This window comes from Bos taurus, chromosome 11 (assembly GCF_002263795.3).
Source record: "Bos taurus isolate L1 Dominette 01449 registration number 42190680 breed Hereford chromosome 11, ARS-UCD2.0, whole genome shotgun sequence".
Taxonomy (NCBI): domain Eukaryota; kingdom Metazoa; phylum Chordata; class Mammalia; order Artiodactyla; family Bovidae; genus Bos; species Bos taurus.
Window position 1 is genome coordinate 11,476,004 of NC_037338.1, and position 25,620 is coordinate 11,501,623.

At 56.0% G+C, this 25,620-nt stretch overlaps 1 protein-coding gene across 3 annotated transcripts in view; it reads left to right on the top strand.

Annotated features, from left to right (window-relative positions):
* The window catches only part of SFXN5 (sideroflexin 5), a 126,644-nt gene extending 104,359 nt beyond the window's left edge, over positions 1-22,285 (top strand). For 2 of the 3 annotated variants that reach the window (XM_005212505.5, XM_024998802.1), the window contains 2 exons: positions 3,283-3,400; positions 19,277-22,285. In XM_005212505.5, the coding sequence (XP_005212562.1) occupies positions 3,283-3,400; positions 19,277-19,354 (196 nt within the window). In that variant the 3' untranslated portion in view covers positions 19,355-22,285. 3 annotated transcript variants of the gene reach the window in all.
* Positions 22,286-25,620: the final 3,335 nt, after the last annotated feature.

Genomic DNA, 25,620 nt, shown 5'->3' on the forward strand with positions numbered 1-25,620 from the left:
TCTGCATATTCTAACTCCCCCAGCTGCCTTTCCAATTCCTCCCTGCCATTTCCCTCTCCTCCACCCCTCCCCCTGTCCTGCTGTGTTCACTCTCCTGCCCGGGCTGGGGCTTCAGAGCCCACTGTTGGCTGCTGTCTGAGCCTGCCTCCTTCCCGGGTGGGGAGCCAGGCCTGTACAGTGAAGACCTCAGCCAGCCACCTTGAGAGAGGAGCGGAGGTCACAGCCCCACGTGGAGGGGGCTGGTCTGTCCAGTGTCCCCACTGGAATGAACCCATGGCCTGCCCCTCACCTGTCAGGGAGGAAACCTCCCTCCATGACCCTGGGGGAGGGACAGTGCCTCCAGGGAAAACACACCCTCCTGTCTGTCCCCATGCTCTGGCCACCCTCAGGGCCTGAGGTCCCAGTCACTGCCTCTCCTGGTCCTGCTGGAGAAGTTGTGCATGTTAAATCTCTTCAGTCATGTCTGATTCTTTGCAACTCTATGGACTGTAGCCCACCAGGTTCGTCTGTCCATGGGATTCTCCAGGCAAGAATAGTGGAGTGGGTTGCCATGCCCTCCTCCAGGGGATCTTCCCAATCCAGGTATTGAACCCAAGTCTTTCTATGTCTCCTGAAATGGCAAGCAGGCTCTTTATCACTGGCGCTGTTGTAGCCACACGTTCCAGGAAACAAACTCACTCAGAAGGACAATGCAGATAGTGGAGTGCAGTTTATTACACCAGCAGGCCCAAGGCAGAGTCTCCTTTTAGCCTGACCGACTTTTGTGAAAACCTCATATACCTTAAATGTACTGCTCAAGCCCACATCCCCAAATTCCTTAAACCAACCTTGGAAAGTGTTAAAGGGAGACACAATCAGGTCACAGCCATGATTCATAATCAGAAGGGTCAGCTGGTTATACATTGTAGCCTACACCAATTGGTGCCATAAAGATTACAAAGGTGATTGACTGCGTAGGGGATTATTACATTCTTTTTGGCAATGGGAAATCTTTGCCAAAAGAGGAGGCCAGTTCGGCCATAGGTATGTTATCCCCATTGCTGCTGTTGTAGGAAGAGGGGGCCTCCCCTCCAGGGCCCCAAGAGCAGGCTCTTGTCTAATACTCGGAAAAGAATTGTCCGAGGAGACACGTGCTGACAAAGCAAGAGATTTTATTGGGAAAGGGCACCCGGGTGGAGAGGAGTAGGGTAAGGGAACCCAGGAGAACTGCTCTGCCAAGTGGCTCGCAGTCTCGGGTTTTTTGGTGATGGGATTAGTTTCCAGGTGGCCAATCATTCTGATTCAGAGTCCTTCCTGGTGGCACACACATCGCTCAGCCAAGATGGATGCTAGCAAGAGCGATTCTGGGAAGTGGACAGACACGCGGTGGCTCCTTTTGACCTTTCCCGAACTCTTCCGGTTGGTGGTGGCTTATTAGTTCTGTATTCCTTACCAAGACCTCCTGTCGTAAAACAATTCATGTGAATGGTTACTAGAGAGCCTGGCCAGGGTGGGCGGTTTCAGTCAGTGTGCTTCCCCTAACTCTACCAGGCACGTAGTCCAAAGCTCACTGAAAGTGCAAGATGGAGTTTCCCTCTTTTTCAAGATGGAGTTAGCTCAGCCTATTCCTTTCCTCCCTCAGCACCGCCTAAGAAGCCCCCTGGACTGAGGCAGAGGGAAGGCCAGAAGGGTTTGAGTTTGATTTGGGCCATTCTGTCCCACTGCTCTTAATCCTGTGGAAATTCCCCTCCCCAGTAGATCAATTCAGGCTTAATTCAACAACTGGTCAGATGGTGGGGTCTAGGCCAGTGGGGAGGGCTGGGGGACAGCCCAGCCACCAGGATCTACCTCCTTCCAGCTGGAAACAAAGGCAGTAACAATAGCAACACTAACACCCATCACTGAGCACTTAGTGTGTCCCCGTCTTTTACTGAATAGAACTTACAAGTAATTGGATCATTATTGGTACCTTAGCAGGCACATTCTGGGCCACAGTGTCCCAGAGTGTGGTCTGGGGATCACCTGTTTCAGACTCAGGGAGGGTTCCCAGGTGTGGTACCCACAGAATCAGGATCTCATGAAGGTGAGCCCGATTTAACCCCAGCCTGGGTACCAAAGTTTGAAAACCACTGCTCCCAATTCTGCTGTCCCCTTAGAGCCAGAGTCACTCTTGGGATTTGTGTCTGGAGGTAATTACAGGTGGTGTGGGATTTGCCTGCCCACACACTGAGGCACAGCCCCAAGGAGGGCCTCCCCTACCTACTCCAGGAGAGGAGGGCAAGAGTCTTAGTTCCATCTTCTTCCCACAGAACCGGTCTTCCTCCAGTGAAGGCTGACACTGCCTGAGGGCAGCGTTAGTACCCACCCAACATCCCTTGGCAAATAATCCATCCTGCTGGTGCATCCCACCCCAGGCCTCCCCCAGGTAGATGGCCTGTGGTGTTCACTAGGACCCAGTGGATTATACAGAACGAGATGCTCTGATGGACAACACAGTGAAGGTGGACCTGCCAACCACTATGGTCCCCACTCTGTCTGGAGAGCTTGTTCTGTCATGGGGCTGGGGACCTGGCCCCAGAGGGAGGAGGCTTTCATACCCCTTTCCTGTCCAAGAATCCCTCCTGACACTCGTTGCAGAGAGGGGTGTTAGCTGGCGATGATGTGGTCAGAGGGTCCACAGGCAGGAGCCGGAGCAGCTCAGTGACAGCACTTGCTGGGAGTCAGGAGTCCAGATAGCAGCCCTGCCTGCCTCCTGCAGACTTGGCCTTGGCCTTGGGCAAGTCCCTGTCTTCCTCTGTGGCTTTTGGGTCAAAGTTGACCAGGTGGCGTGTAATCTTCCCATACCCAGAAGCGGATCATCCCCTCCTGGCTATGCACATGTGTGTATGCGTGTTCGTGACGCGTGAATGTGTGATTTGTTATGTGCCGCCTTCAAGGACCATCTTCCTCTGCTGTATCCCCGTGGGGTCCCCCCAGCCCCTACACAGGAGCAGGGATCGGCAGCTTCCTCTATTGTCTCCCCCATTCGGGGTCTTCTTTCCACAGTGGACATACAGTGGGGTGGGGCCCCCACAAGTGCTCGTTTATGAGCTGTGGTTGAGAGTTCAACCAGCAATGTTCTTCAGGGCAGGGCCTGGGGAAATGGGTGCCAATGGGTGAAGGTCCCCAAGACAGAATTTCTCCATTGCTATTTGACTACTGGCTAGCACTGGCCCTTGGGCCCAGTGGGACCCAGCGTGGTGGCTAGTGGCCAGCTCACTCTGTCTCCGGGTCTCATGGCTCCCCCTTCACTCTCTTCCACAGGACAGCTCTCCTGCAGGCGCGTCCCCGGCTGCTCCTCCCTGTGCAAAGCCTTGTGTGCCTGGCAGCCTTCGGCCTGGCCCTGCCACTGGCCATCAGCCTCTTCCCTCAGATGTCAGAGGTCAGTGGAGGGAGGGGCTCAAGGGCAGGACAGGGAAGGTTTGCAGTTTGGTCATTTATAAACCAATACTTAGTGCTGACTCCTTAGCAAGGGGCTAACTAGGCACTGGGGTTAGAACATGAATGAGACAGGCCCAGGTTCTAACCTCAAAGAGCCGAGGTCAGGCAGTGAACACAGCGATGACACAAGGAATAACAAGTGAACGGTGAGTAGTGTGAGGACGGGAGGTGTTCGGCTGTGGGAGGGGACAGTAGGGGCCCAAATGGTGCCTAGAGAGACATGGCGTTTCATGGGGCCTGAAGGATGGGTTAGAGCTGCCCAGGCGTGTAAGAGGTGAGGGGACACATAGGCTGAAGTCACCTGGTGTGAAGGTAGGCAACTGAGGCCTTCATTTCTGGTGGAGAGGGGGAAGATGAGGGGCTGGTAAGGGGGCCTAGGGTCAGGTGGTGCTGGGAAGCTGGAAGCCACCACAGAGGGTAAGTGTTACCAGAAGAGCTGTACAGAGCAGGACCAGAGTCCTGATTTTGAATAGTCCCTGTGCTTGCATGGTGAGGCTGGGTTGCAGCTTCAGAGGAGAAGGAGCCTTCAGGAGGCAGTGGCGCACGTCCAGTGAGAGGATGGTGGCTTGGACCAGGCTGTTGGCAGTGAGCATGGAGAAAAGTGGGTCCTTGAAGATAGAGTTAGGAAGCAGCTTTATCCGGATTTGACAAAGAACTGCATGTGGTGGGAAGACAAGAAACCGGCAGGATATGCGCCCGGCTACCAGGCAGATGTAGGTACTACTTAACAAGATGGAGACACGGAGGTGCTGACATGCGGGAGGACAGCGAGTGGAGCTGGATGCGTGCATGGGGCTTGAGCCTGCGAAACACGTGAACGGAGGTGCCCTGTGGGATTTGGCTTTGGGTCTAGAATCCAGGAGAGAGGCCTGGGCTGGAAGGACAGAAGCAGGGGCCCCCAGCCTAAACAGTGATGGAAGCCAGGGTAGTGGGTAGGACCAGTCAAGGAGTGTGTGGTGAATAGAGGCCTCCAGAAGTGTGCTGCCCAAGGACGAGCGGCCAGGGAGGTAGGGATAGAGCCAAGTGGGATGAGACGTGGGGGCGTCCTTAGACAGCAGACCTTCCTGTGAGGTCAAGCTCTGTGAGGTTGAAGAGTGTCATTGGTATCTCTGGACATGAAGGCAAACCCCATCCCAAGGGATCAGTGGGGCTCAGCGGGGGGTGGGGGTGAGGAAATGGGGTGGCAGGCTGACCGCTTGGTCTAGAGGCTTGGGATGCAAAAGAGAGAAGAGAAAGGAAGCCAAGGGGAAAGAGAGAAGCAGTCCCACCACTGGAATGAGATGTAGGGTCAAGAGAGGCTTTATTTTCACTGTTTACAAATGGGAGAGACTGGAGCTTGAGCAAATGCAAAGGGAAGACCTCAGGAGAGAAGGAGGACATTGGAGGGGGAGGATGAAGAGCACGTCCATGAAGTGGGGGAGGCAGGGCACAGAAAGCAGTTTAGAGGATTCACTCGGTGTGGTGACCCCTCTCCCCTTCAGTAGGGGGAGGCAGATGTGGTTGGGGTGGAGTTCAGGGGTGGGAGGTTAAGGAAGTTGTTCTGATAGCTCCTGGGGTCTCAAGACTGAGCAGAGGTAGGAGGAGAGTGGGAAGGGGAAGTCAGAGGGCCATGGAGAAGGCTGGAGACCTTCAGAGGGAAGAGCAGGAGAGACCGGGGACCAAGGAAGTCAGAGAACCTGGAGGGCAGGGCCAGGGGTCAGCGGAGGGGATGGCTGGGGGAGGGTTCAGGGCTGTGGGGGTAGCCAGGGATCATCTACCCAGAGATACAGGGCCAGCTCCAGTTTTGTCTGTCTGGGTGAGCCATTTGGGAGGCTGGTATGAGTTCAGGAGGAGCAGAGGACTCCAGAATCTTAGCTGGGTTGGGGTGAAGAAGCACTAGCAAGCTGAGTGAGAAGAGCAAGGTTTGGTGCAGAGGCAGACCTATGGAGGCAAAGAACGACCACTGAACTCATGGGAAGATGGCGGCTGTGGCTGCAGCACTGACCCTGCTCAGTCCTCGCCAGAGGGAGTGCGAGGGGTACAGGTTCCCCCAGGGAAGTTGAGGAAGGTGAAAATAAGGTCCTGGGTGTTACACCTAGACTGTAAGGACTGGAGACATAGGGTCTTAAAATAGGAGGAAGTGACCCAGCCTCCAGGCCCCAAGGAGGGTATGGACTGGCGTCACTTCCCTCCACTGAGTCCCAGAGTTTTAGGAGGAAGCTATAATGGGAAGGGGCTCCTGTCTTGGGGGCCAGCCCAAGGCAGGTGGATGGAAAGCAGTATCCTCACGCCCACGGGCCCAGCCTTGCTACAAAGCTGGGGTACCCTTCCAAACCTTATAGCTCACTCCCAAAGCTGAACAGCTATATCCCGATGCTTAGGGACTCTAAATGGAGCTGGGGGTTCCAGGTTGCCTGGAAGCTCTGAAGATAGCGGGGAGGGCACTTCTTAGTGGTCCCAGCATCCCCATGTGGAAGGCCTGAGCCCACACTCCCCATGGTCATGAACTGCATCTCTGTGCAGTTGGGCCGCGTGTGCAGTTCTGGGCACGAGTTGAGTGCTCCAGGTGCTTGCAAGCACCCCTGTGTTCAGAAGCCTCCAGTAGCTCCCATAGCTCTACCCCTCTGCACAGGGGAGAGACCCAGGGCAGAGAAAGCCCACGAGGGAACTGGAGCCTGTCCCATTGGAAGGATTTTCAAGATCATCCAGTTTAGCACCCCCCTGGCTCTCTGTGGGGGGAAATGGAGGCCCAGAGAAGCTGAGGGTCCAGCCCAGAGTCGCAGATAAGCCAGAAACTGATGTGGGAGAACACCGCAGATGCCGGCTTCCAGTTCAGAGCTCCCAGGAGGTGTTGCATCTGCTTGTTTCGTGGGATTTTCTCTCTCTTTTCACCTACCCTGGGGCAGTGAGAGAGGAGGGAGCTGGGGCCTCTCTGTGGTGGTGGAGTCTAGAGCTGTAGGTCTTTGGAGGGTGCTGCTCTGGGACAAGTAACAGAGAAATGGCCACAGTCCAGCCACTCCAGCCTCCAGCTCTGGCTGCCGAGAGGTGGTCTAAGGGAGCGACGTCCAGGCTCCTTCCTTCCCCCATGCCTGCCACAAACAGGCGTGGAAGTTAGTTCTGGGTGTCTAACCAAAGTCCATCTCGTTGCAACCCACGCCTCTTTCTCTAGATTGAGAAGAATGTAGTCATTTTGTAATAAATCTCTAGAACTTTCTCTGGGAAAGGAGGGTAGGGCCATGATTTTCAGAGCCTCCTCCTCGCCTGCATCAACCCTACAGAATGCAGGCTGGCCTGTGCATTATGGGGTGTTTGGAGGGCTGTCTCTGACCTGTGGCACTAAGGCCATCAGGCTGAGAGGACCTTGTTCCCTCTTTCTTCCTCCCAATTAATTCTCTCTAACGAGGTGCTGCTTCTGCTGTGTGGGGATCACGTCTCACAACCCAGAAGCCAATGGGATTTGCCACAATGAGTCTGGACTTGCTTGGGCTGACCCAACCTTGCCAAGAGCCACCAAGGCTGTCAATAGGAGTAATCGCTGGCACACTAATTAATTAATTAGGTGACCTGGAGATGGAATTTAGGAACTGGTTCCTAGAATGGCTGGCCTGCAGTGATTGGTGTGGGGTTTCCAACCCACTAACCCCAGAAGTTGAGGAAACAACTTCAATCCCCTCTTCAATCGCTGGGAAAGTTTTGTCTACTCTTTTCAAACTAGTGTTTCTGCCTATTAAAATGGTGCTAATTTTAAAATTAAAATTGCAAATGATAATAATTATAGCTACCATTTACTAAACATCTACTGGGCCAGGCAGCAGGCTGGGGTCTCTGAGTGCCTTGTATTAAATCTTCCTAATATTCCTTAAGTCAAGGGAGTACTCCTGTTTATCAAGGGGTGCTGCCTAGACAGTTAGATATATGAGTCTCAGGCTCTGGGGAGAGATTTTGGTGGGGGAACATGGAACCTTTGATGCATGGGGGAGACTAAAGCCCTAGAAGTGTCGAGGTTGCCATGGGAGGAAAAAAAGCTGTCTTAAAAAGGGCAGGAGCAGCCAGGGGAGAAACCTGATGAGCGTTTTCATGGACCCTGAGGACAAGGCCGTTTTGAGGAGGAGGGGGCTCCCTGCAAGTGAGCTGCTGCGGAGGAGACCAGCAGGGGCTGACAAGGCTTGGCAGCCCGGGACTGTAGCTGGACAAAGCAGCTGAGGAGGCAAAGTGGTGGTCAGGATTCTGTCTCTGTTCCAAGCAATGAGCTCAGGGATGGGAAGCCACTGGAGAACAGCAAAGAAAGTGTCACTCGCCAGTGTTCTGTGAGACGGTCAAGGGATGGGACACATCGGGTGGCCGCTGTCCTGTGAGATGGGGGGTTGGGAGCCCGGGGAGAGGGCCGTGATGGGGAAGGAGTCGTACAGCCCAGGGCAGAAAGGCCTGGCCTCCCGGGGGTCCTGGGGTCCAGTAAGCAGAGGGCCCTGGTTGATATGGTGGTGAAGTGTGATTCCAGAACATGACAGTCCTGCAAGGCAGGACCAGTACTACTCCATGTTTACAACTGGAAACTGAGGCATATAAGCAGTGTGCCCAAGGCCCCGAGTTGGTAATAACGGAGGGGCTCTGTGTTCACAGAAGGATTCGAGAGCCCTCCCAGTCCACCCCCACCTTACCGTCAAGTGAGAAGGCACAGGTCTGGACCCCAGAGGGCTCCTTGCTAATTTGCCAGTGGGAACTTTCCAGTGTGTTCCCCCAGCCCTCCTCCTTCATGGGGAATCCATGTCCAATTCACAGGGACCTTCTGAAGTCTGCCTTTGTTCTCCAACCCAGAGCTGAGGTCAGGTGGGGATGGGGGCCTATAGGCCAGCAGTTTGGGTAGGAAGCTTCCTTAGGAGCTTGAGTGTGAGAATGGGGAAGCAAGGTCTGGCCTCCCTTCTGAGCCCCGGTCCTGTCACAGGGAATGTGGGGTGTGTCCTGGTGGACCCTGGAGCCTACAGGTTAAGGCTTGGCCAAGGCCAACTCAGTCAGGCTGTGCCCAGACAGCGATGGGCCCATCTGTATCCCTGCCGCAGATATTGGGGGTGCTTTCCCCTTTCCTTGTAATTCGGAGGCCCGTGTCATAGCCCCTGCTCTCAGGGAGCTCTGTTCTGGGGAGGCAGATAGAAACCCAATAACCAAGGAATGTCGGGGGCAGCGCAGCTAAGATGGAAATAAAGCAGGGTGCTGTGCTGGAGCTCACCCAGGGCTGTGCCAGTCGCAGAGGCCGCCCTGTGGCGTGTGGGGCCTGGTTTGTTTTGACCTTTCTGGCCCTACCCTCTATGGAGGTTGGGGCTCTGGGCTCCAGGCCAACGTGGCCAGCTCTGTCCTCCCCCAGACACACGTACACACACACACACACACACGTGCTGGTGCCTAGGGTCCCTCAAGGGAGATGTCCAAGGTCCAGTCTCCGGGCCCGTGGGCTTGGCTGACCTGGGGATGATGAACGTCCCTCCCGCTCTGACAGCCAGTGTTCCCCACCTGGGAGCATTTCCAATCCCGTTTAATGAACCTCTTGTCTCCCCACAGCAAGAGGCAGCACCTTTGCCAAGTGCCCCGCCCGTGGCCCTGCCCACTCTGTCTCTGTCTCTCTTTGTGCCTCTCTCCCTCGATTCCTCTGGGCTCTCCCCCACCCCATTCCCCTCTCTTCCCCCCGCAGTTCCCCCGGGAGCTTGGGGGGCTGGGGAACCGGGCAGCACATACAAGCCGGAGCCATTGTTCGACAATCTGTTTTTGTCTTCATCTTGTTGGCAGGCGGCAGGAGAGGAGCAAAAGGTTAATGAGACACTGTGCAGCGGGATTACCGCGACGGCGAGCGGCGGGCGGGCGAGCCAGCCGTGGTGACAGGGAACTAATTAGGAGCAGTTTAACAGGAGGAAAAAGTGAGATCTCCTCTTCACCAACTGTCAATAATTAGCTGGTTTGGTGAGGTTGAAATGTGTCCACATGAAAAGGTGGGGCTTTTCTGTGGACGAGTCAGGCTCGGGGGTCCAGGGGCCCCTGGGGGCTCTGTCCTGTCCCTAGGTGGGGTTCAGGCTGGGGCCTGCCCCACGTGCCCTGGGTATGCCCTCCTCGCCTCTGCCTGGCATCCCCCCACCTCAACTCTCTGTGTGAGTTTGGGCTTCACCCCAAGACCTCCGTTTCCTTTGCCACAAGATGAGGGGTTGGAAGTAAGCTTTCTCCTGGTTCTGTCCATTAAGATTCTGGAAGTGAACCCATGAAACTGGGCCCTGGTACTGGAGCCAGGAGAGCCAGTGGCGGGCTGTAGGACCTTAAGTCAGATGCTGACTGTAGGGTGCTTCTCTGGTAGTGTGGGTGCACCACCCTCCGGGGCCAGGCATGGCTTGTGAATGGTGCTGAGTGGCGAATGGGCAGAACCTTCCTTGGAACATGCCTTGGGGCCCCTGGACCCTGACTCAGCTCCTTAGCCCTCCCCGCAGCAATAGGGGTGGGAGCACAGGAAAGAGTGGCTGGACTGCCTCTGTAGGGCCGGGGGCTCCCCAAGTGTGTACATGTCTCTGTCTCTCCCCTGCACCAGCTTCGCAGGGTCTGTGTGGGGCCAGGAGTCCGGTTCACCAGCAGCGAGGGTTGCATGTCTCTGTCCCTCCCCCGCACCAGCTTCGCAGGGCCTGTGTGGGGCCAGGAGTCCGGTTCACCAGCAGCGAGGGTTGCATGTCTCTGTCCCTCCCCCGCACCAGCTTCGCAGGGCCTGTGTGGGGCCAGGAGTCCGGTTCACCAGCAGCGAGGGTTGCATGTCTCTGTCCCTCCCCCGCACCAGCTTCGCAGGGCCTGTGTGGGGCCAGGAGTCCGGTTCACCAGCAGCGAGGGTTGCATGTCTCTGTCCCTCCCCCGCACCAGCTTCGCAGGGCCTGTGTGGGGCCAGGAGTCCGGTTCACCAGCAGCGAGGGCTGTTGCCCTGTGGTTGCTGACTGTGGGTTGTTGGTTTGTTGGTCCCGACACCTCAGCAGGGAACCCCCCCTCTGCCCCTCCAGGCTCTGCCAAACACCTTGACAGGAAGAAAAGACATCATCTGAGCCCCCCAGGGCTTCCTGCTCAGAGCTCCCCCATCAGCCCTGCTAACCCACAACCTCTCCCTCTCAGCCGAGCCCTTCCTTAACTCAGACCTGGAGGGCCCAGGGCACCAGAAGCTCAGGGCCTCCCATGTCCTCACTCTAGTCACCCTGGTCTCAGAGATTGGCTTTTAGAGCTCACGTGCATGCTCTAGATGAGGTGTTTGAAGGTCAAGCTTATCCATGCCCCTGCTCACTCCCCTACTCCTCCCAGGTCCCCCTCCCAGCTTCCATAGTTAAGAAACAAAGAGGCACACCATCCCTGTATGGGAAAAAATATGGGTACCCCCAGTGGGTACCAGAGCTTCCACCATCTCTCTCCTCATCACTAGCCCCAAAGTAAATGATAGCGACCAGCTTGGCTGGAAGCTGTGACCTGCCAGAAACAAATGTCTCTCCTAGCTTGCCTCTTTTTCTCTGAGAAAGCCTTTGAATTCCCAACCAAGAATGGAGAAGAGTTGGGAATGAGCTCAGGTTCATATTCAGGTCTTTCCAGGTGGAACTAATGGTAAAGGACCTGCCTGCCAATGCAGGAGACGTAAGAGACATGGGTTCGATCCCTGGGTCAGGAAGATCCCTTGGAGGAGGGCATGGCAACCCACTGCAGTATCCTTGCCTGGAGAATCCCATGGACAGAGGGGCCTAGTGGGCTACAGTCCATAGGGTCGCAAAGAGTCAGACACGACTGAACTTAGCACGCAAGCTGTTCTGGAAGAGGTTCCTTCTCCAGGAAGTCCTCCCTGATGAGCCCCACTAGGATCTGTCTCACCCCACACGTGTAGACTCTGGTCACATGTTTCCTGCATCCCAACTCCCTCCCCAGGATGGTAGTACTGTCTCCGGGTATCGCTAAGGCTAAGAACTGGTGCTATTTAGCAACAGCTAATGCAGAGCATGGCTTATCTGGGCTCACCTTGACTTGATTGCTTCCTGCTTTTCCCACTCTTCCAGGGCTGACACGAGACCAGAGCGATGTCTAGGAGGCATCTTGTCCCTCTTAGGTCCACCAAGATTGACCATCTCCCAGAGCAGGTGTTTCCTCCCCTCCAATCTCGAATCCATTTCCTACTTTGCTTGGAGATGTTTGTTTGGGGCTTTTCTCCTTTACTGCTTTAATCAGTCCCTATTGAACTCTGAAGCGGGCTATTTTTGCCATCAGAAATCTGCCGCCTCCCCGCCCGCTGCTTTCTTGGAGTTTGCCCACAGGACCCCCCAGGAGGGATGGATGGGAATGGCAAAGCCGCTCGGAGCCCAGGAACGCCAACGCCACCTGTCACGTTGCCTGTTCTGCACACCCCCACCCCAAACCTGCGCGTGCACGCAAGCCCACACACGGGCACGTGCACGAACATGCACACACGTGCCCTGGTGACAGGCATCAGCAGGGCCACCTCTCAGGCCATCCCTCCCCAGTTCTTTCCAGGACCTTCTAGAACACCTATCTAAATAGAGGCCAGGAAGGAAGGAGGCTTGGTTATGCAAAGCTTTTGCGGAGACAATTAAACGGGTCAGTATATGTGAAGTGTTTCGGGTGTACCTGGCCCACAGCAAGGGCTCAGTCCTGTGAGCCGTGAGGAGACACAGGTAAGCAAGACCTAGGCTGGTGGTGGGATAACCATGGAGTCCTGCCTTCCTTAAGCAGGTTTTCTAAGCCTCCAAAGGGTTCTCTCATCCATTTCTTGGTATTATCCACATTGCAGCCCCAGGAGTAGAAAATCTCCCCACCACACATAGAGGGAAACTGAGACCTGAAGAAGATGGGGGCAGATGGGGGCGGTAGAATGATTCTGAGATTGGCCCACCAGGGGGCCCCTCAGGAGCTCCAAATGGGGAGGGAGCTCTGCACATTCCCTGGATGCACATTGCCTGGCGGGGGTGGGGGGGGGTGGGATGGAAAACATAACATAAGATTCCCAGACTTGAGGAGTTCAGTTTGGTTCAACTTTTATCAAGGACTGACTATGCACAGGGTGACCGAAACTACCCTGAATGGCTCACACTGACGTGGGGGGCGGACCCGGGATTCACAGCTGGTAAGAGTACGAATCAGTGCGTAGCTGGGGGTGTGATGGAGAAGAAACAAGTGCCCGGGGCACCAGGGGCGACAGCAATGGGTTTGGTCTGAGAAGATCAGAGGAGGCTTCCTGGAGGTGGCAGGCAGCCTTAGCGGATTAGGCCTCAAAGCTTGAACACATGATGGAGAGGAGTTGGTGGATGAGGAGGCAGGAGAAGGTGGCAGAAGGCCTTGAGTGTCCAATCAATGAGTCTGACATTCATTGGAAGGCAGTGGGGCCCAGCGCCACCACTGGAGGCCTGACCCAGGGATCTGGGCTCAGGCCCGAGCTGCTCCCAGCCCTGGCCTAACACCCCTGTCCTCTGAGAATGCTCAGGGTGATGCTCAGGCCTGGGTGTGCATATCTAAGCAGGACCTGAGATCTGCCCAGCCTTGGTGAGAGAGGGTGGTTTGCGGCTGCCCAGTGGGCAAGTTGGTTCCATGCTTGGCAGAGTTGGACAAGTTGGTGCCGGCTTGGGCTTTGGATCTGTGTCAATGTCGCCACCACCTGCAGACCCTCAGAGGCCCAGACCCCTGACCAGGAGCAGGAGGCAGCTTTGAGCCATGTCACAGGGTCATGCGTATCACCCCACTCCCTGCCCAGTGCCTTTGAAAGGGAGGCAGAAAAGCCACCAGAAGAAAGGCAAGGAGGAGGAACTTCTTTGTAGTAGGTAAAAGCCCCAGAGAATGGGGCACAGACCGGGGATCCAGTTTCCTGTTTATGTCTCAGCACCTTAGCTCCAGGTTCAAATATGTAAACTATCCGCTGGCTGCGGGCTGCAGGTGTGTGTGCTCCCAGGCTGCAGAGGCAGAGGTGGCCCCACATACATTCCTGCCTCTGCCCCCCATCCAAGATGAGCCAGGAGACAGAGGCGAATAGCTCAGGGTTAACCCTTCCAGCGCCACCAAGGAAGCCCATCTGGCCGCTCTAGGGTGCTCCGGGGCCAGTGGGCCTGGGAGTACTCTGGGGAGGCTGGTGCTTCCTGCTTGCTGCCTCTGACCTTAGATGTAGCTGGAAGTCTGGGGCTATCTGCTCCAAGGGGAGCAGAGTCTGAGCTGGGTCTGGAGACTAGGGTGGGGCCTCGGCTGGGGAGGGCATCTGGATGAGGCTGTGGGAGCCAGGGTGCAGTTCTGCCTGGCAGTCCTTGAGTGTGAGCAGGACAGCACTGCTCATCTCAAGGCAAAGTGGGGCTGTTCCCAGCAACCCATTTCTTCTTGACACCCCAAGTTCTAGGGTGGGGTACCATCAGCCAGTGCTGCTGGATCACTTCAGCCAGGGCTCTGGCTCCCCATCCTAGACATCCCTTCTCTTGAGGCCCAGGCTGCTGGTGGACAGGCACCTGGGGAGGGGTTTGTCAGATGAAGGAAGGGACCCATAGGTTCCTGCAGGCCCCCTGGGCTGCCTGCACTGGGTCACCCTTCTCCCTGTGGCCACTCCTTGTCCAGCCTTCTTTCTCCTTGTCACCTTCTCCCCAGAGGAGGCCCTTCAGAGCTTCTCTGTGGTCAAGCCCCTGCCCTTGGCCCCCTCCCCAGGGATTCTAGTCTTCTGGGCTGATGCTAGTGGCCTCTGCTTGCTACACTCACTCCTCTCACTGGGCCTTGGCCTCTCCCTCCATCCACAACCCACCTGTGAGCCAGTGTGGCCATCACACCATTTGTTCTGCTGCTGACATAGCACGTGAAGCAGGGGGAGCCCCAGAGAACACATTCCCGGTCTCTACTTCGGGGCCCTGGAGCTGGTTAGCTGCCCTCCCTCAGTACCTGAATCACATTCATTTACCAGCACAGCCTTGGATATGATTTCTGTGGAGGAGACTCAGGCCCACCCCACCCCCCACCACCAACCGCAGAGAGGTGATCGTCAAAGGGTGGGTAGCACAGAGGTCCCTGCCCCGGGCTCCCCTGCTGGGCCCAGTGGTGAGGACCCCCAGTGGTCCCAGCATCCGTGAGTCCATGAGATGCTGGGGCATTGGCTCAAGCCCCAGCTATGGTCAGAGAACTGGAGAGGCCTTAAGCAATGACCAGTTGAACTGGCCCGTGATAGAAGCGAGAGGCTAAGTGAGGGTTAGGAGTCCTCCTGGGTTCTAGGGGGTCACCAGATCCCACCCAAATCCCGCTGCCAAGACCAAAGACTGAAGCCTCTCAGTCTTCGCCGGGGCCGTTCTGTTTGCCTGATGTCCATGCTGCTGTGGTCTGTGGTGCCCTCCGTCACTGTCTCTGCTCCTTGGGCTGGACCCCCAAGGCCACCATCATGGGCTTGTTCCCTACACCCACCCCTCAAATGTGCCTGTTCCCTCGGCCTGGCACCCTCCCCTGCCATCTGCTCTTCTGGGCAAGCTCCTCTACTCCGGGGCTCCGACTGTGCTCTCACATCCAGGGCTCACTCTTCTGCCCAGGGCCCTGCCCAGAGCTCCACCCCCAAGACCTGCCTGCCTCCCCCGCTCCTCAGCTGGGAGACCCAAGCCTACCACACTCCCACTCTGACCCGCCCCCCACATTCCCCTCCTCTGAGAATGGCGTCACCAGCCACCCCGGCTCCCGAGCTAGAATTAGGAATCATCCAGTGCACAGTCATCCTCCACACCTCCCTCTCACCCCCACGTGGAATTGGTCATCAACTCCTATGGCTTTTGTCTTCAGAAAGGATCCCCGCACACCCTCCCGTCAGCCCCCACTGGCGGCATCCTAGGGAAGACCTGGCACCTTTCTCTGATGCCTGAAGCTGCCACCTCACTTACTCCTCCATCCCACCCCCACCAGCAAGATGGGGATCTTGGACCACCCCTGCTCAGAAGCCTCGTGGCTTTGCCCTCAGATAAAATGCTGACATCTTCAAGTGGCCTACGAGGGCCTGCCTGTCCCAGCTCCGCCTCCATTTCCGCCACATTCCAACCTGTCCACCGTTGCCCACACCAAACATGCCATGCTGGCCAGCTAATGCTTTTCTCTTCCCCAGCAAGCTTTTTCTGCCCTCTCTCATCAAAACGCCCATTTCTTCCTGGCTTCCCTCCCCTGAGAAGTCTTCCTTTCCTGTTCTTTCATCGGTGCATGGTAACCCCCAATGCGTGGTAACTCCTCCCCAGTTGCCATGGCACTTTGTCTCTCTGGAACCCATCTGCTTTCCTGTCTGACTCCTCCCCTAGACTTGAAGCTTCTCAAGGGCACGGGCTGGTCTTGTCCATCTCTGTGTGCCCAGCCTGGTGTATGGCGTTGGCAGCCATAAGCATCTGCTACTTAAGAGCCGACTGAATTGAAATGAGAGGAAAAGCCTTAGATGCCATCTGTCCCCAAGTGCCTGCTCCTGAGTTGAGGGCCTCGACCACCGCCCTCCCCGGCAGCCTTCCCATTGCCTGCGTCTCCCCCCTGCTTCCCTCCTACCTGCTGTCCTCAGCTCAGTGGGGAGCTGGAGGGGGGAGCCTGGGTCTGCGACAGCTCCACTGAGAGGATGAGGTCTCAGTCTCCACCAGGGCCAGTGCTCTCCAGGGAACGGGCCGAGGAGGCTGTGGCCCTGGCCCGTGGTCCTCCACCATGGTGGTGAGCAGCCTCTCTGATTTTAATGCGGGACTCAGTGCTTCAGTGAAAGCCGGCATGGGAAGTTGCTAATAATGGCACTAAAATAAAATATGCTACATCTGTTATGGGTAGCAGAACAAAATTAGCTGCTCACACCTCTGACATCCAAGATGTCTTAACTTAAAATACTCCTTGGCTTACTTTACATCATTTACTGATTATATTTAAAAGAAATACAATTTTGCAATTACTGTTCTTTCCAGCGTGATATCTATGCATCATTTTCCTTTTATGTTTATATATTTCTCCTTCATTAGTGCAGTCTGAAGGGTGATTAGGATTCTTCAAACATTTTACAGAGGTTAAACGTTGATTAAGATTTAATTATTACTGTAAATAGCTTGGAATGACATATGGTGCAAAAGCCTGACATATGTGCATTTGAATAAATGAAGTGCTATTTCCCAGGATGCCTCAGTAGCTGTTTAACAGCTTTCCCGAAGGGTTATGTTACACCTCATGGTAAGATTGCTGGGATGTTATATTTTGTTGGTTTTTGCAGCTGAAAGCTAAGAACAGTTTTCCAGTTTTTTAAAAACATTGAATATTTTAAATACCTAAATTGTTTTGCACAAATTTTTGCTAATTTGTCTAACTAGGTTAAACATTTTCAAAAGCATTTAGATTTTTAAGCGTGGGCGCTGTGCATTGTGTCAGTGGCAGCATGGGGACGAGGGGAGCCGGTGGGGCGGAGAGGACTCGGAGGCCAGCAGGGTGTGCAGGGAGGAGGTGGTTCAAGGAGAGCGGGTGGGGACGAGGCCTGGGCCCTGAGCCTGGTTCTTGCCTCTTTGGCCTTCTCAAGTGGGCTGTGTATCGGGGTACCAGAGACCACAGGGAGAGGGTCCCTGCCAGCTGCAGTCCACAGGGACTCTTGTCTGGCCTCAGACCTGAGTTCTCCGAAAGCTGGGCCAGGCTATGGCACCTCCTGCCTGCTCCCCAGGGCTGCCATGTCTTGATATATAGCACGTACCTGGGACCAGGCTCAGCTGAGCTGACTGGTGCTTCCTGATTCAACCTGCGGCAGGGGTCAGGCCGGGGCTCCTCACGGAGCCTCCCTCCTGGCTCCCTCAGGTTTAGGGGCTCCGGCATCCCCACTGGCTCAGCCCCCAGAGCTGTGGGTCAACATCCGGGCTGCTGTGGGGACTCCCAGGGGACCCCGCCCTCCCAGTACTTTCTGCCTTTCTTCTTTCCACTCATTGACTCAACACTTGAGAACACCTGCTGTCTCCCAGCCTTGAGGATGCAGGATGCACAGCAGCATGCACTCGCTGCCTCATGGAGCTTGCGATCTACCGTGGGAAGAGGAGCAGGAGCAAGCAGTCAGCCTCAAATCATGTGCTACAAGTGTACAGAGGGAGGCAAGTGTGGGGCTGGAGAGGTGGCTACACCCAGCCTGGATGAGGGAAGATATCTGAAGCAGTGGCCTGGAAGCTGAGCGGAGGACCAGGGATTCAGAGTAGGCCAGGCGAGGAAGAGGCAGAGGGGCAGCTCAGGCAAAGACTCGGGGTGTGAATAAGCCAGTGTATCTGAGGCACTGTGATAGGCAGGTGTGCTGTGTCTCCAATCCCACGGACAGGGTGGCGAGAGCGAGGCAGGGTCTGGGTCCCTGAGGGCAGTGGTGCCGGTGAGCCCTTTCATAACAAAGAGAGGCATGATCGGACTTGCTGCTGAGAAGGCTCACCCTGGCTGTGGTGGAAGAGGGGCTGGAAGGGGTGAGACAGTGAGGGGAGGGAAAGAGAGTGGAGGTCTGGAAGACCTGCGGTCCCTGGCCAGAGCACCGTTGGACGGTGGTGTGAAGCTGGGGTCGGGGAGGAAGAGACAAGGAATTCAGTTCTGTTCTAGATGGGTCGAGTAGAAGTACCTATGGAGCTGTGCGCAGGGAAGAGGGACCCCCAGACCCTGAGAAGCGTCCAGTAGGTGTCACAAAAAGGGAGCTGGCAGTAAGCTTGGAGAGAAAGACTTTTGTGGAGGGGAGTGGAAACAGAAGCCAGGTTTGCAGTGGGCTGGGAAATCAGTGGGAGGTGAGGAGCTGGAGCTGCCCTTAAAGGAGTGGACAATGCCTTAAAGAAGCGAGGTTGTTATGGGGGGAGAGAGCCCCAGTGGTAGCAGGAACTCGACCTGGGGTAATGGAGGGTGTCAGATGGGAGGTTCTCTGCTGATGAGCAGGAGTCCCTGAAAAGGTGGGCAACAGGGTGGGCCATCTGGCAGTGGTCTCCAGTGTGGGGTCCTCCGGGGGCAGGGATAGCCACAGTGGGGCAGCAGGAGGGCAGATCCGGAGCAGAGTGAGAACACAGGTAGGTCATGGGTTTGACAAGAAGCTGAGGGGTGCCTCGTGAGGCCTTCTGTTTTCACTCCAAGGTAGGAAGATGAGTGGGAAGCTGAGGGCGGGGAGGCTGAGGAGAGCAGAGGAGGCTTTAGGCGGCCTCTGCGGAGAATGGGAGATGGAGCTGACCAACCATATGGCCCAGGGGTGGGGATTTTCTGGCCACTGTGAGGGTCAAGCCAAAGTCAAGGACAGTGACCTCTGAGCAGTCTCTGCTAGGTGGTCAGGTTCAAGTGGGGAGAAGGTAGATGCGTGATGGAGCTGCTCCTTCTGCCAGTCAGGCGTGAAGGGCCTTGCAGCTTGGAGAGGCTCAAGTGGTGGCCTCTCACATCCAGCTGGAGGGGGAGGATGTGAAGACAGCTCTAGAGAGTCTGGGGCTGGGGTCGGTGGTCTGAAAGCAGATAGGAGAGTGAGGAGGGTGCTTGGAGGGACAGAGGATGGTGGGGTGCAAGAGGGTGGGGTTTGGATTTGAGTTTGGGTGGAACATCCCTGGGGGACGAGGTCCTTGGAGATGAGGGAGACGGAGAACTCAGAAGGTAGGACTTTCCCCTACATGGTCGTGCTGGCAGCGGGTGAGGTACAGCTTTGGCTGGAAGGGGTGTCGTGAGCCCCTAAGCAGAAGGGCAGGAAAAGAGGAAGATGCGTCACGAGGTGGCACGCATGGGCCCTGGTTGGGGGCCGGGGGCAGAGGAGAAGTGGCAGCACCAGGAGGTCCTGACCGCTGCTCCCAGCTCCCCACTTGTCCCCTCCCTCCCGTCCCCTCACCTTTCCTCTCTGCTCTCACTCTCTCCTCAGATCGAAACAAGCCAGTTAGAGCCTGAGATCGCCCAGGCCACGAGCAGCCGGACAGTGGTGTACAACAAGGGACTGTGAGCAGTGGCCGGCCGGCCTGGGGACAGAGCGTTGTCCAGGCCCGGAGTTGGGGGCAAGGAAGGAGTCCTGTGGGCTGCACCTGCAGGGAGAGACAAGCTGACCCCCACCCCCAGTCCCAGGCCACCTGGGGGAGCACTCCCCCCACAGTGGTAGGGAGACTAATCTATTCATGAATTAACATAAGGGAGAAGAATTCTGACACATTTACTATAAAAAATAATCAAGTGCATTTCTGGGCCTTACGTGGGGTTGTCAAAACTCTACTTAGCACAATTATGTGTGAAGCTGAAAAATTGTAGAGTGCCCACGGGGTAGGGTTAGGATCCTTTTATACTTGGTTTCTTTTTTATTTTTAATCAGAATCAAGCCTTGGTTACAGCTGCCCAGAGGCAGCAGGTGGTGGGAAGAGGAGAAGGCCTGGGAGCTGGTGGTCCTGGTGGCTGGGCTGCTGGATTTAAGATGCTACTGAGGCCAGGCCCGATGGCTGCCTGGGCTGGGGAGGGGAGGCAGGCAGATGAACCAGCTGTGAGGAAGTTCCTCAGGAAGTGGCCCAGGAAGTCAAGGGGCACTGGAAGATTCCTTGGGCAGCTGGCTCTGAGTGTGGCCAGCCTGCATTCACGCCTCTCCTGCAAAACCAATTCCTCTGGATGAAGCCCAGTGACACACTTAGGCTGTTGTCACCCTACATGGAGCCCTCATCCACGTGGGACCCGAGATGGTTCCGGCTCCAGGCAGGAGGCCCTAAGAAGGAGCAGTATTTGGCGGAAACTGTGCCTGCATTCTGGCCTCTGTGGGAAGGTCTTCCTTCCAGGCACAGGCTGGAAGCAGGGTGTTGGGGCCGAGGGTGGGGCTGGAGCCGGGCTGCCTGCTGTCATCTCCAGCCACCAGGTCGGCTACCCAGCTCATCATTTCCCGAGCAGGAGGGTCTTATGCCCAAAGCCCAGATCTCTAGGCATCGACCTGAGAGTGTCAGCCCTGGAACAGCGGGCCCTGGCTCTGGCACTCATGGGCTGTGTGACCTTGGACAAGTGTACTCCCTTCACTGAGTCTCCACTCTCTGTCTGGAACCAGAGGACTGTACGGAGGCGTTCCCACCTGCTGTTTCAGCTAGACTTCATCTTTGCCCGTCCTGCTCAGTGGCTGGGCAGTCCAGGCACATCCCCAGTGTGGACACTGGACTGGGAATGGGGCAGGCTCCTTCGGAATGGCCAGCGGTTGGCCTCAGCACCGGAACCTTGCCCTTCTGTATGTGAACATCCTGGGAGCACGTGACCTTTGCCAAACACCTTACAGTTCTGGAGCGGGGGCAGAGTGCCTGCCTGGGCCTGCGTGTGCACACCTGCCCGTGCCATCGCCTCTCACTGTGCACAGGTCTCTGAGGCCCCTTGCTGCTGGCTCCCACTGGCAGGCCAGAAAGAGGAGAGCTCTGCAGGAGCTTTGCAGAGGGAAGCAGGGCCTGCGGTGAAGATGAACAGGATAACCCCCCTGCCACACCCCCGTCTGAAAGGCCCAAAGAGGAAGCCTGGCCTCCAGGCATCCCTCACCTGGCCCTAGCTGGAGTGGAGCCTTTGATATGCTCCCCTGGTGACTTCACCCTGAGAGAGAGACGTGGCCAGAGATGAACACACACAGGGGCAGGAAAGGACAAGTGCGGGGCAGAAAGTGTGTGGCCACGGGCGGCTCTTCCTGTCTTTAGGGCAGGGTGGTTGTGAGGTGGGCCTCCCACAGGCATTGACACCGCGTACCCCCAGAAGCCCCTGCTTCTCTCTCCTCCCAGCCAAACCCTGATGCCCCCCAGCTAGCTCTGCAGGATACTGCTCTGAGGGCTCCTCACTTTCCAAAGGAGCAGCCCATCAGTAAAGGCAGAAGGCGGAGACAAGCATGGAGGGCATGAGCAGTGTTGGACGGGCAGGTGGTTTCCGCTAATCCCCCTGTAATGGGAATGTGCCAACTACTCAGGGCTGGGCATGTCTGGGGCCTCTCTTGAAAAGCTCACTTCAAGCTCACCTTGCCCCACCTCTCACAGGGTCTTGTTCTTTTGCACTTTACCTTGGGACCAAAACTGCCCACCCCAGCCCCTCTCCCATCCCCTCCTGGGCCCTGGCAGAGACGGGGGTCTTTCCAACTCGGTCTGTGTGCTTGCTGCCCCAACCTTGGGAGCCCTGTGGCCTTGGCATCTCATATGCTACTTACATTGTCTCCTGGGTGATTTCTGGTCATGCTCCCAATGCAATTTCATGTGAGCTAAGAGGGTTTCTCCTGGAGAGAGGGGAGTGAGGGGTGGGTGGCAAAGGATCCTGATAGCTCAGTGTAATAGTGACAGAGGTTCAGGGGGCCATGCTGCTGAGTCCTGGTCTGGCTGCATTAAATACAGTGAGGGTAAACTTTTGGTCAGCATCCACCCTCTACACTGCTGAGGCCAGAGGACAAGAGGCCTCGTGGGCAGACTGGTTCATATCTGGAATGGAGGCTGAGGCAGGACCTACTGAGGGCTGGGCCTGGCCCAGCTGTGCCATAGCACAGGGCATGCCTGCCACTGACTCTTGAGCCCTGATGTCCCAGCCTACCCTCCTCTGGTCACTTCAAACATTCCCTCAGGCTGGGGGATACCCTGCTGCTATCCCAGAGAGTAATCTGAGCGCGCAGGGATTAAAAGCCCAAGACGTCGAGATGACCGACCGGCCCCGTTTCAATCCCTGACTGTGAGCCAGCGGGTCTCCTGTCCTGATGGCCTGAGAGGAGAAGGGCCGGGGCACGGAAGCAAGGTGGTTTTCCAGCCCTGGGTCAGAGTGAGCGAGGCACCAGCACACATGCTGCGTTCCCTCCCAGGGTACTCTGCAGTGTCTTTTTAACCTTCTCAGAAAATTTCTCAAATTCTGTGATTTCTGTAATACTATTGAGCTGTGGGCAATAAATGATGGATTTAAGGCATCAGGGCTTGGCTTTGTGAATTGTGGGTGGGAAGGGTGGGGGTGGGGAAACAGTGGCAACCAGCCAACAGCTGACTGAGAATTTTGTGGGAAGGCCCTGAGGACGGTGCAAACCTATCCTCTAGGAGGGTCAGGCCTGCTGGGAGGCCCATAGGGAAAGAGAGACAGAAGGATGGAGGAGCAGGAGAGGGCAGAAAGCTGGACGAGGGGGTGAGGTGAAACTCTGCCAAGGGACCCTTTACAAAGTGGGTGCTAAATGGAGCACCTACTAAGGGCCCACTGCAAGGAAATGAGTAGAAAAGGGATTCTGGTAGATTCTCAGCTGCTGATAGCCGGAAGACAGGAGGGAGGGATTGCGGGGGGGGATGCATTCTGGACTGCCTGGGGGCCAGGAGGGACTTCAGAGGGAGAGGTGTGCGCCAGGTCGAAAGCTACCTGGCATTGACATGTACCATTGTGTGCATGGTACCATCCCTGGCAACTCTGCCTCTTTTAGACTCTTCCACAGTCCCTCAGGGCCAGCCTTGGCCACCTCCTGACAGCTCCTCCAGCTCCAGGCAGCTCCCAGAGTTCCTGAGGAGGTGAGGCCTGGCTTCTTCTCTGGGACCTCCAAGCATCGTCCACCCTCTGCAGGGAGGAGCTGATGGAGCTGATGGCCTCCCCTGCCAGTAGTGGATGTGTGGTTCGTGGTCAGGCAGCCCCCGGTTCCGGTTCCAATTTGGCCTCAGCATGACTGTGACTTCTAGCCGATCACTTCCTCCGTTCACCCATTCATTTGGTCAGGTGTTTATGGAACGTCTCCAGCAACACTTTGGTGTGGCTAAGGGTATAAAGTGTCAAGAACAGCATTGCTCGCTGGACTGGTACTGGAGAGACCAGGTGAGGAACGCACCCAGACTCTTCTCCACGCGCCTCCCAGGCGTCAGAGGGGCTGCTGCCTCCCCTACCTAGGCACAGGGCCTCCCTAGGAGGGTAGGAGGAGGAAAAGGACAAGGGAGGGGTCTGTTCTCAAAGTGATGCTTTTAGGTCAGGGGCCGTCTGGTCTCTGGGGAATTTGCTAAGAGCCTCACTGGCCACGGCCGCCATCAGGACGGAAATCCTTGACTCTCTGGACAGACGCAAATCCCTCCTGGGAGCTGTTTGTTGTTTTTAGCTAGTTCGGGGGCTCATCTTCTGCCCAGCCCAGAGATCATTGACACTCCAGGAATGTGGCTTCCCCTGGCCCCATCCCCACCCACTGGCCCCTAGGGCCTCCCTCCTCCCACTCAGGCCACGGTTAGGAGGAGAGTCAGAGTGCCAGCGGAGGAAAGCAGTGATGAGTGACAGTTTCCCAAGGCGCTGGGGAGCCCAACCTCATTTTCAGGATGGAGCTTCCCTCCCGCCATCTCACCCATCCCACTGCCCTTGATTAGCTCCCCAAACAGGAAAGACTCAGAGTTCCCTGAAAGGCCTCATGCTCCAGGACCTTGCTTCCCTCAGCATCAGGTGTGTCTCTTAGGCAATAGCCCAAGTGTTTGCGTTCCACTCCGAGGAAGCTGCCGGCAGCCTGTCCAAGGTCAGAGCCTGGCTTCTTCTCGACAAGGACAGCTCCTCAACCGGAGCTAGAATCTGGAGACCCCACCTTGCTCCAGTTCCCTGGGCCTTGCAGAGGGGAGAAGAGAAGGAAGGAGAGGCACCAGACACCCCTTGAAGACCCCCACACAAATCCAGCGGGGAAATGAGGAAAGGGCGCTGCCATCAGCCCCCGGCCGCCCGGGCTGGCTCTTAGCCTCTTCACGTGTGTGCACGCAGAGGGACGGACAGTACAGCAGGGCCCTCACTCTCTTCCAGAGGCTAGTTGCAGGAAGACACTGGAGCTGTCAGTGAGCCGGCAGCTGTAATGCTGAAGACAGCTGGAGCCACTAGAGGCTTTAAGTAGGGAAATGGATATTCAGCCGTCAACAGAGCAGAGGGTAGTGTGAACAGGCAAGACTGCTGGGGAGACTGGGGAAGAGACCTCTGTGGCAGTCAAGGTGAGGGAAGATGGACCCTGGACCAAGTGATGGGATGGGGATGGAGAGAAGTGAGGAGGTTCAGGACTGCTTAGCTCCTGCTGATTCACGTGGAAAGGATGGCAGAGGACAGTCCAAGATGGCCCTGGATTCCTGGCTTTGTCAGTTGAGGACATAGATGGTGGTGCCATTTCTCAGAGCTAAGGGCAGAGAAGGATGAACATACTTGCAGAGACAATGATGCATTCTGTTCCGCAAGTTACTAGAGGTTCCTGTGAGACAACCAAGTCAAGATGCCAGAAGTCAACTGGGAGTGCCTGTCTGGAGTTCAGGAGCAGGGTGGGGTATCCAATCCCAATCGATGCAGATTGGCATGTTGTCCATTTATTGATTCCCTGGTGGCTCAGATGGTAAAGAATTCGCCTGCCAATGTAGGAGACTGGGGTGCAATCCCTGGATCAGGAAGATCCCCTGGAGAAGGGAATGGCAACCCACTCCAGTATTCTTGCCTGCAGAATTCCATGGACAGAGGGGCCTGGCAGGCTACAATCCGTGGGGTCACAAAGAATCAGACACTGCAGAGGAACTAACACTTTCACTTTTCACCTGGGGCTAAAGGAACAGAGGCAACCACGGGGGGAGTACGTAGAGGGAGAAGAGGAAGACCTGGGCCGGAACCTCCAGGGGTCCCCATCTGTGAGGACTGCAAAGAAGCTCAGCCCCAAGAAAGGTGTTGTGGGCTGAACTATGTCTCCCAAGTATGTTGAAGTCCCAACCTGCAATATCTCAGAATGTGACTCCATTCGGAGGTACAATCCTTAAAGAGGTAATTAAGTTAAAATGAGATCAATTAGGATGGGCCCAAATCTCACCAGTATGACTACTGTCCTTATAGGAAGAGGAAATTCGGATGTAGTCACGCATAGAGGGAGAGCACCAGGTGAACACGAAGACGCCCATCTGCAAGCCAAAGAGGGAACCCTCAGAAGAAAACAACCCTGCTGGCACTGTGATCTTGGATTTCTAGCCTCTAGAACTATGAGAGAAAAAAAAATGCTACTGTTTAAGCCACCCAGTCTGTGGTGCTTGTTGTGGCACCCCTAACAGACTAATACAAGAAGAAAGAGGAAGATGAGTAGGGTGTGGCATCCCAGATGACAAGAGATGAGGATGCTTCAAGTAGGAGAGGCTGTCCGGGTATTTAATAGAAGCTGAGAGTTGAAGGAAAATGAAGACCAAGGTGTGTCTTGGGAAGACCTGGAGAGAATGGTCTCAGTGGAGTGTGGTCATGGCCACAGATCTCCATGGGTTAAGAACTTAGCAGGACTCCCAATGACTGCCAGTA